At 40.0% G+C, this 11175-nt stretch overlaps 1 protein-coding gene across 1 annotated transcript in view; it reads left to right on the top strand.

Annotated features, from left to right (window-relative positions):
* ECT2L (epithelial cell transforming 2 like) overlaps positions 1 to 11175 on the top strand; it is an 81913-nt gene that overhangs the window by 41049 nt on the left and 29689 nt on the right. Inside the window, exons 6-9 of the mRNA XM_012650482.1 lie at positions 1143 to 1271; positions 6632 to 6724; positions 8027 to 8209; positions 10077 to 10180. Of these exons, the coding sequence (XP_012505936.1) occupies positions 1143 to 1271; positions 6632 to 6724; positions 8027 to 8209; positions 10077 to 10180 (509 nt within the window). The remainder of the gene's footprint in view (positions 1 to 1142; positions 1272 to 6631; positions 6725 to 8026; positions 8210 to 10076; positions 10181 to 11175) is intronic.

Raw genomic sequence — 11175 nt, 5'->3', positions numbered from 1 at the left:
CTTTCTTTCTTTCTTTCTTTCTTTCTTTCTTTCTTTCTTTCTTTCTTTCTTTCTTTCTTCTTTCTTTCCTTCCTTCCTTCCTTCCTTCCTTTCTCTTTCTTTCTTTCTTTCGACAGGGCTCACTCTGTTGCCCAGGCTGGAGTACGGTGGCGCGATCATAGCTCACTGCAGCCTTGAACTCCTGTGCTCAAAGGGATCCTCCTGCCTCAGCCTCCTGAGTAGCTGGGACTACAACCATGCATCACCATGCCCCACTAATATTATAATTTTTTGTAGAGACAAGGTCTTGTTATGTTGCCCAGGCTGGTCTCTAACTCCTGACCTCAAGCGATCCTCCCACCTCAGCCTCCCAAAGTGCTAGGATTACAGGCGTGAGCCACCGTGCCCAGCCCTTTTATAAAAAAACAGTAGTAATGATAACAAAATACCTAAAAAAAAACTAGTTTACTTCTATATAATTGTGGTGTTTTCTCAAAAGCTTTTGCTTTCGAAACAACATCAAAATGAAATCTCTTACCCCACCACACGAAGAGATCTTTCCATTGTGTATGTAGACTTCTCAATGGAATGGAGTGAAAAGTCCGAATTCTTGTGCCTGACTTTGTTTTCATTTCGTTACTGGGGCACTGGGAGGCAGAGCTTCTTTAGAAATGGATCCAGACTCAAGCAGCTTAGTGGCATCATCACACTGAATTCCTAGGAAGTGAGAGAAAAGGAGAGTTTCAGTTGATGCTTACCATCTCTGGGAGCCTTACTTCTGCTCTGAACGACTTATTTTTTGACTGACAATTGTGGGAAATGTTTCTACTTTGGAACTTGGTTGCAAAATCCCAGGACTGGACTAGCCACCCACCCTGAACCCTGCGCGAGCCTGGTAACTCACACCGCTGCACAGCGGAGGCAGAAATGCAACGTCCTAAACCTCAGTGCACAGTGCCCGGGCAGTCCAGCGTGTGAAGGGGACCGGGGCCATGGTGGTGGCCCTGACATGGTGCAGGATGAAGCAGAGGTGCCTTAGAGATCTTGGTCTTACAGGCTGATGTTGTCTTTTTGAATTCGTGGTTGCATTTTCACAAACTGCTAATAGTTTCCATTCATGATAAACTTACAAACTAATACGACGTTTTGATTTTTTTCCTCAGGCTATAAAATTGGTATTAAAAATTTGCTGAGGCCTGACGTGAGAAACTTCTGGGAGAAATTAGGAAGTTATGTGGCTACTGAGGAAGAAGGAGGTCATGTGGACATCTTTGTGCCCCTTGGAGCGTCAGGTCAGCTTGGAACACACTATAGGCCACTTTACGGTGATATGCTGTGAATGTGTGACGCGTCTCCAGGTCAAACGACTCAGTCCCATTTCAATTTTTATTTTTTTCTCCATTTATACCTCACACACCCAGGTATTTGAGGGAAGTAAGGGTTGGAGGGAGTGGTTAGAGCAACCTATCTGTGCAGAGATAAAGTCACTAATGGCAAGACCCAGGAGCATTATTCATATTTATTCTAGAAAACACAATAAAATCAGCCTCCATAATATAGGGGAAGGTGCCTGCCCAGCATAGGAACCATAATCATTCCATCTGAGAACCCCCCCACCTGCTGATCTCTGAACCTGGAGAACTATGAACTTGGTGACCGACCAAGGACCTGAGCTGGAGTCTGCCCAGGCCACTTCTTAGCTGTGTGGCCTTAGGCAAGCTTGTGGACCTCAGCTTCCACATTTGGAGCTTACCTTACTTTAAGGACTCCTGAATATCAAGATAATGTAAATATTTAAGTAATAAGAAATTATACTGTAAATACTTAGGTAATATTAAAAGCAGTGACGTGCTTTGTAAAGACGAGTATGATTGACAATCACTGAGGTTGCTGTTATCATGTAAGTGTCTGCCTGTCTAGAATCAGAGTTGATTTCAGTGCGCGAAGAGAAACTTCAGAAACATTAAGTCAAATTCAGTCTTTGGATATCTGTTAAATAAAAGCTCTGTATTCATGGGCTATGTTGTTTTTCCAAGCAGAGCAGGGGAGAGGGAGTGTGAAATTAAATTATCTATTCCTTAGGGAACTGTGAGTTTTCAGGTTCTTCCTAATCCTCAGGTTTCACAGGACTATTCAACATATGCAAAGCAGGCCCCTGGCAGGCCTCAACCAGGGGAAAGGAAAAACAAAAAGGGATGGGAAGGAGTTTAAAAGGAAATGAAATACAAAATATTATAAAAATATTTTTGTAAATAATTTTATAGTTATTCCAATTATATGTATATATGTACAGTGTATATATACCCATATGTATATATATAATCTCAGCTATGTAGAAATTATGCATAGATTCTAGAAGAAAATATTCCAAAACATTAAAACAGCACGTTACTAGATGTGTTTTACAATTTTTCTACTTTTGAAATCAGGTTTAAAAGACTAGGTCACAAAGAATGTGGACAGTGTGATCCCGCCGTTTAAAACGCACACACGTGTGGGGTGGCGTACATACGTGCAGGCAAGGGTTTGGAAGGGTATACACCAAGGTGTTAACGCCAGTCGGACAGGATGATGTGAGTTTTCCTTTCTTCCCCCCCCCTTTAAAAATTGTCTTTTGTTTGCCTCTATTTTCTATAATGAACTAATATCACTTTTATGATGAGAGCTAAGCAAATTTTTTAAATGAAATAAAAGAAAAAAATACAGGAAAGTAAAGTATTGAAAGACAGAATAAGAGCAAAAGGGGAAAAGAACAGTGGATTTGGTGACATAAAAATTATCTCAAGTGAAACTTAATGGCAGCCAAAAAAATAAAAATAGGTTTCCTACCATCATTCTGGGCCCTAACACCATCCCTAAAATTCTCATCAAATGTCATATCCACCTGGATGAATCATCCAAGACACTTGACTTCTCAGCCTAAATCTCTTTTTCTACCATCTCAGCATCACTCGGTGCTTGTCAGCCCCGGTAGCTGTATCACCCCCAGACTCTTGATCTCAAGCATTTGTCTCTGAGCACCACTTCTGAGTCATGTGCTCAAATATCCCCCCTCCAGCAATTCTTTGTCTAAGACCCCCAGTCTACACATGCCCACTTTTCCAGTCTCTGCCACCATGCCTTCACGCTTGCTTCCTTCCTTGTTAAACTTGGACTTAATGGTCCAACATTCTCATCACTCCCTTGCAAAGAATTTGAACTTCCTTGTCTCTTTCTCCTGGCTACTCCCAACTCATTTGGCTAAATCCCAATGCTGGTCAAAACACAACTCTCTGCACACCTACTCCTGCCTGCACTAAATCAGCTGAAGACTGTTTGGAGAAAGTAACATTAATACAGCTGTATTGATTGGTCTAACTTTGATGACACCACTCTCAAATGGGATTGCAATTCTGATGAGCAATCCTTCCACATTTTCTTGGTGAATTCATTTCTCCACTCTTTGAGATGACGATTTTATCTCTTCTCTTTAGACAATCTTTCAGTAACCCTGTCTCTCAGCTTTTGACCTCACCTTTTACTTCCCCTAGAAAACTGAGTCATATGAGAACTCCCTAATTCTCCTCCCACCATCAAATCCACCACTGATCCCACCCCCTACTTTTCATTCTCTGTCTTCCCTTCTGTTCTGATGGACAAAGCACCTCTGTTCGAACAAGACCAGCCGCTCCACTTGGACTCTATCCCATGGCCTCCCACCTCCTCAAGACTTCACTCCTACACTCCGATTCTCTCCCAAGCCTCATTTCTCTCTCTTTATTGGATCATTCCTATCAAATCAGGAGCACCTGTAGAATCTCCTGTCTTTAAAAAAAAGACAATAAACTTTCCCTCACTTCTTTTTAAATTGACTAAACCAGTGGTTCTGAAACTTTAGTGTGTATTCAGATCACCTGGAGGTCTGTTAAAATCCATACAGCTGCGCCGCACCTAGAGTTTCAGACTCCGGTCCAGGGTGGGGCTGGAGAATTTTCCTTCCTGACAGGTTCCCAGGTGATGGTGATGCTGCTGGTTCCAGGCCACACTCTGAGACCTGCTGGTCCATACTCACTGCCTCTTCCTCCTCACCTCCCATCCTTTCTTCACGCTCTTCCAAGGGGTCTCTTTATCTCCATTGAAACTGCCTTTGGAAGATGCCAAATGACTTCCACGTGCTCTAATCCAGTGGTCCCTGCTCCATCCTCACCTTGCTTTGACTTCTTAGAAGCACTGGAGGCAGATGAACACTCCCCCTTGGAACATGCCTTCTTCTCTTGGTGTCTTCTCTCCTTGCTTCCTCCTCTACCTCAGTGTTCCCTTCTCAGTCCCCTTTGCAGGCTCCCCTTTCTCTGCAAGACCCTTAAATATGCCCCAGGGCTTGATCCTAGATTCTCTCCTTTTCCACATACACACTCTCCCCCTGGCAGTCTCATCTATTCCTATGACTCTAAGTTCCATCTGTATGCTGACAGCTTCTAAATTTATGTCTCCAGCTCTGACATATCTGAGCTGCAGACTCTTATATCTAATTCCGACTTGACTTCTTCATATGGATGTTTAATTTGTATGTCTAAGAGACATCATCTCAAACAAACTCTTGATTACCTCCCCAGCACTGAAACAACCCCTTCCCCAGATTCCTCAGTAAAAACATTATTCACCCAGTTACTGCACAAGCCAAACATTTAAGACTCATCTTTTGGGGGACATTATTTTTAAAATTTTAAACAGCTTTATTGAGGTATAATGAACACAAAATAAACTGTATGTATTTAAAGCATGCAATTGGATAAATATTGACATATGTATGCCTACCCTAAGAAACCATAAAACAATCAGGAAAATGAACACATTCATTAGTCCCAAAAGTTCTCTCATGTCACTCTATAATATCTCTCTCTTGCTTCTCCACTCACCCACCCCCAAACTGAGGCAACCGCTGATCTACTTTCCCTCATATTTGCATCTTCTAGAATTTTTTATAAATGGAATCATACAATATATATTCTTTTTTTCTCAGACTTCCTTCACTCTAAATCATTATTTTAGATTCATCCATTTGAGGCATGTATCAATGGCTTCTTCCTTTTTACTGTTGGGAATTATAACATTGTACAGATATACCACAAATTATTTATCCATTCATCTGTTGATAGATTTTTGAGTTCTTTCTGGTTTCTGTTGTTACGAATAAAATTGCTATGAACATGTGTGAACATATGCTTTCATTTCTCTTGGATAAATACCTAGGAATAGAATGGCGAGGTCATATAATAGGTATATTTAACTTTTTAAAAGCCAGCTAAACTGTTTTCCAAAGTGGTTTTACCATTTTACATTTCTACTAGAAGCATATGAGAACTCCAGTTGCCTAGCACTCCAACACTTGATTTTAGCCCTTCAAATGGGTGTGTACTGGTGGTATCTCATTGTGGTTTTAATTTGCATTTTTCTAATGACTAATGACGCCCAGCATCTTTTCATGTGCTTATTTGCCATTCATATGTCTTCCTTGGTGAAGTGTCTCAATCTTTTGCCCATTTTAAAAACTTGGTTGTTTGTTTTCTTATTAAGTTTTGAGAGCTCTTTATATATTCTGGATAAGTGATTTGCAAATAATTTCTCTGGTCTGCGACTTGTATTTTCCTTCTCTGAACAGTTTCTTTTGAAGAGAGGTTCTTAATTTTGATGAAATCAAATGTATGAAGTTTTTCTTGTATAGATCATGCTTTTGGTATCATATCTAAAAACTCTCTACCTAACCAAAGATCACAAAGACTTTGTCTATTTTTTTTCAATGATTTGTAGTTTTAAGTTTGACATTTAGATTTGTGATCCATTTGATTCATTATTTTTAATTTTTTTTAGAATATGAGGTATAGATTGAGTTTAATTTTTTTAACATATGGATACTAAATTGTTCCATCACTATTCCTGGTAACTACTATCCTTTTCCCAATGAATTTCATTTGCACCTTTGTTGAAATCAATTGACTATATAGGTGTAGGACCAATTTGGACTATTTTATTTGATCGATCTATTTGTCAATGAAAATATTAAACACCAATAAGTGAGAGACATTCCAACCTTTCAGCTACTGTCATCTTGTTTCCAGCAGTAACTGAAGTTTGGAGTAATTATTCTTGGACCACAAATAATTAAAATAAATTACCAATTATATTGGTTTCATTCCAAGTAATTCAATCTGTATGCTGAATTCAGTAATTCAATCTATATGTTATGTCACTGAAGAACGGGTGAAATTAATGCCCCACTACATTTTAACCATCACATTCCAGCCTGTGTTTAACTGTTTTAAATCTGTCCTCTTACAATGAGACTTCTCCTTTGAGTCAGACCATTTTAGAAAATATATGTAGATTTTTATCTATCTTTGGGCTGAGTATTCCAAATTTGAAAATACGCCCTAGGTCGAACTTCATGGCCTCTTTCCCCACCCTGTCGCTTAATCCTCATAAATTAAGTGCTTCGGCTACAGCATTTATGGATGAACTATAATAAAGTGTTCATGGGCTCTTCACTGGAGGGGTTTGAATGGAGGAAGAGAACTGCTAGTGGCCTTTCTTAGCCAGCTCCTTAGCGCTCCTAAGTAATATTTAACTGTTTCATGGCAAAACCTGTCAATAAAGTAAAGTATTTTTGACTATGCAGAGGCAGGAATGGAAGTTCTTTCTCAGCTGGCTCAACTAACTGGCACGTTCTTTACCGCCCCCACTGGGATTGCAACTGGCTCTTACCAACACAGTAAGTGTACATGGGAGATGACCACCATGCCCAGTAACGTGCCCCCTCCCGGATCACCAGAACACAAAGTACAGTTAATAGTACTGGTATGGCCAATATCAATGCCTGTCTTTCACTCCTTCTCTGAAGGGATGCTATCACTTCCCTAACTAGGTAATCTCTCATCATTCAGTCATTTGTTTAGAAGGGGATTATTTGTTGCAAATATTTTGCTTCAAACCATCATTTGCAAAACTGTTGAAAACATCATCTTTAACAGTTAAGCAAAGATGTATAGTTGCTGATGTAGAGAAATAGTAAGTACAAAGAATAGTTTTTCTTAGTAAAATACAATCGATATGGTTTTATTTGGAAAAACGAATTGTAGCTACAAAGAGATGACAAAGAAGCTCGCTTAGGTTCCATTTCTAGAGTGTTATCTGAGAGGAGAAAAGTGGAACTTGTAGACGTAACAAAAGCACATTGACCTAATACAGTGTTGAAGCAGAGGCCACTTGTTAATTTTAGTCAATGTAGCAACATCACCAAATGACAGCACATTTGGCCCCGCAGGGAGTGGGACTGGCCTAGCAGAGCACAGCAGGGTGAGGATGGTGTTGCTTGCAATACAGAACAGGTTTTCTTCTTTTTCTCCTCCTCTGCCTCCCCTTCCTCCTGTTCACCCTCCTTTTCCCTCCGTTTCCTCATTCTTTTTATAAAAGAACATGTCATAAAGCATTTCACATTTTTTTCAATAAGAGTAGGAGAAACAAAACAATTATTACCTTTCCATTCAGGACAGAAAACCAAATTTAACGTACCGTTGCTTTTCAAGGACAGAAACTTTCTTAAGCACTCGCTACAGTCATATAGAGATATCTATAGAGAGAGGTGGCAGTCTGACATAGTTTAAGGAAGATACAGGGTTGGCTACAACGGGTTGGCTTTCAATGGCCTGATGGGGAAATCAGGTAGGGTGGGATTTCATGTATTGTCACTTTTAGACTGGGAGGATAAAGCACTATGTTCTCACTTAGATGACCCCTCTGCTTCTTGATGCAAAATTCAGCAGCTATTTAATTTTTGCCTTTACATAGAATATGTCACCTTGTCTATCAAAGAGTAGGCAGGCATTGGAAATGATACACTGAGTTTCTGAATTTACTTTCAAAAACAGACTATGGGTACTCGTTAGTCTTCTAAGGAGAAAGGATAGCAAACCTGATACAAATACAACTAAGTGTTTGCTGTACTTTAAACACAAAGTAGAATTCTCTCATCTAAATTCAAGTCTGCAAGGATAAAAGGAGAAAATAATGTTAGTTCTCAGTGACTGGCTGGGCCCCCCGAGGGAAAGGGCGCCCCCTTCCGTCTACTTCAGCCAAGCGAAGCTGCAGACGTGGTCCAGCCTCACAGACCTCCTGGAAGACACCTTGAAATCAGTCAGGAAACAGGTATCTCCTCTCTTCAAGGAGCTGCAGAAGAGCATCAGTGGCAGGATGATAGGTAAGAACTCTCGCTCCTTCTTTCACAGGTTAATCATGAACTTGGTTTCATACCCAGAGCAAACACAAGTTTAGGAATGATGCAAGTAAATTTTAACTTTTAAACATTTTCAGTAAAACTTTATCCCTTTTGTTTTTCACATTGCCTTTCAAATATAATGAATTTCCACTAAGAACAAATATATTTGTGTTATAATAAAAATGCTGAAGCTAGTTCCCATTTTTAAATGTTACCATTTTATTAATTCCTATCTATGTCTGTTGATTATTTACCTAGACAAAATTTGTGTTTGCTAAGCTGGAGAGCTGGGTCCTTTTCCCACTAGAATTTGCTCTAAAAGTTAAGTACCTCTTAAACCACAGCACCTATTACCTAAATTGTTCTACGATTTAAGTCCTATTTATTTTCTATCAAAAATATGTACTTTGGTGATGGGCTCCATGGCCTTTGCTGAGCCTATTGGACATCACTGAATTTATTTTCCCTTCATGCTCCATCCCCGTGATCCAATGATCAAAATAGAGCCTTCTGGAAACAATTTACTGCCTCAACTTTGCATCTTCACCTAAATTAGTCCATTTTTAAAAATTAAGTATTTTTTACCATCTGGGTAAAGAGGGTCTTTTTTTTTTGAGACAGAGTCTCTGTTGCCCGGGCTAGTGTGCAGTAGCGTCATCCTAGCTCACAGCAACCTCAGACTCCTGGGCTCAAGAGATCCTCCTGCCTCAGCCTCCCAAGTAGCTGGGACTACAGGCATGCGCCACCAAGCCCAGCTAATTTTTTCTATATATATTTTCAGTTGTCCAGCTAATTTCTTTCTTTCTGTTTTGGTAGAGACAGGGTCTTGCTCTTGCTCAGGCTGGTCTCAAACTCCTGAGCTCAAACAATCCACCCACCTCGGCCTCCCAGAGTGCTAGGATTACAGGAGTGAGCCACCGTGCCCAGCCAAGAGGGTTTTTTTTCCCACCTGTAACTACCTATCCAATTTTTTCCTAACTTTTCCCATCTGACTAAAACACCATTTATCAATCAAGTCATTCCATATCTATGCCTTTCTTTTTTTCCTCTGCCGAACTCCTTTTTTTAAGGTCTATTTACGTAGTTACTATTTATACAAGAGCTGTAAACACACACGTGTGCATGCAGATATTTTATCTTTCAATATATAGCCTATATTCCTTACATAAATGTCTCCAAAACAGGGATTTGTCTCCTTGTGTTTATGTCCTACCCACTCTATCACATTTAGGAGGTGTTCAACCAATATTTAAAAATAGTTTTGAAGCTGTAAACAGGGAAAAATTATTTCTCTTGGTTCTTTCATCGATGTTAAGGACTAGAAAGAAAAGCAGAAAGTTAAGCTTTTTAAACATAGAAGTATTTTTTGATGATAGATGTAGACAATGAGAAGTCAAGGGAATAAATTGTTTTCAAATAAATGCATGTTGTTCAAAGTGTTTAAAAAATTAAAAGATGTCTGTGTATGTATGTTTGTTATTTCCTATGGACTTAAAATATTTATGTATTTGAGCACAAAGATAAAGGGAGTGTAGAGGAATTTTTGGTAGGACTGAAAGTCTAACATTTAAACTTACAGGAAACGTATAGCGTTCTTGCAGAACGCTTTGAGATTTCATTTCAATATCAGCTTTGGCAGGATGGGTATTTTTTATACGCTGAACATTTAAATTGCTTTGGCTCATTTTATATCTTAGCATAATAGACATCCTCATGGCATAATGGAATTTTGACTTCTATTTTTGCATTTTTTTCCCACTAAAAAGCCGCCGTGAGAACAGAGTTGTTTTCTTTTCGATCACCTCTCTCACATAAATTAATTCCAGGGCATGTGGCCTTGCATTTACAGGGCAGCTTATGTTTGATACCATGGGCATGGCCCACGTGCTGAATAACCAGGAGACTGCACAGGCTCTGGCAGATGGGCTGATGGAGCTGTCGAAAGAAGGTTCTGTAAGTGATTCTTTGAAGAAAGAGGAATATAAAAACCCCAACATTTAAATAAATTCTTAGTTTGCCTTTCTCATTTTTTTACTGGTTTATCCCTTTCAGAGTACAATCCTCAGAGAAATGACATCAGTTTATAGAAACAGCCACCGAGAGATTCTGGGCACAAGATGTATTAGGTACACAAAACAGACAAGTGGGAAAATCTTCTAGGTTATTTCGAGTTTATTGCATTGTGCACTGCTTTCTGTCTCGTGCTTAATTTCAGTCAGAAGTGACTGCTTTCAAAATGTGTTGGCGGTTTTTTATATCACGTAAACATTATTCAACAGTGAAACCAGTTACTAGTATGAGGAAAAACCTGAGAAAGGGTGAAGCCAGATATAATAAGATGAAGGGAAAGGGGCTAGATGAGAGAGGAACAGAGGGAAAACATGAAAGAACAGAACTGAGCCAATCAGTGATTTGGTTGGGGACGGGGCAGGAGGTGGGGGTGGACAGCTTGAAGCAACGTTGTCATCAGAAACGAATCCTGGATACTCTCCCAGGAAAGTCAGTGAGGAGAGGCCAGCCCACAGGCCTGCTCTCCCAGCCCTGAAGACGCAAGGTTATAGGAAATGACGTCTGCAGCTCTCCGTTTTAGGGAAGTCGGGACTAGGATGGGAATAGGGATGATGTTTACATACTTGATGCTCTACAAAGTCTTCAGTTTTCTAGAGAAATATTCTCAAATCCTTCTCTTCCACTGTCATAGTTCTGCTTTGTGAGTGGATTTAATATGATCTCTGCGCAAGTTCTCTCTCCTTATTGTTGTGTATCTGCTCTGATTTCAACGTGGCTTCCTGGGTCAGCCAGTACTAGACAACCTGCAGGCTTAGCTGTCCTGCCAGGTGTGGGTCCTGAGAAGCTGCAGTTTGCCGTGAGTTGTCTCCTCTGAAGACAACTCAGCAGAGTGGCCAATGAGAAAGCCCCATGAGAAAGGCCCTGGCCAGCTTTGCTGA

The sequence above is a fragment of the Propithecus coquereli genome, unplaced genomic scaffold (genome assembly GCF_000956105.1).
Source record: "Propithecus coquereli isolate 6110/MARCELLA unplaced genomic scaffold, Pcoq_1.0 Scaffold329, whole genome shotgun sequence".
In the NCBI taxonomy this organism is placed as follows: Eukaryota; Metazoa; Chordata; class Mammalia; order Primates; family Indriidae; genus Propithecus; species Propithecus coquereli.
This window is presented reverse-complemented; position numbering and strand designations above follow the sequence as displayed.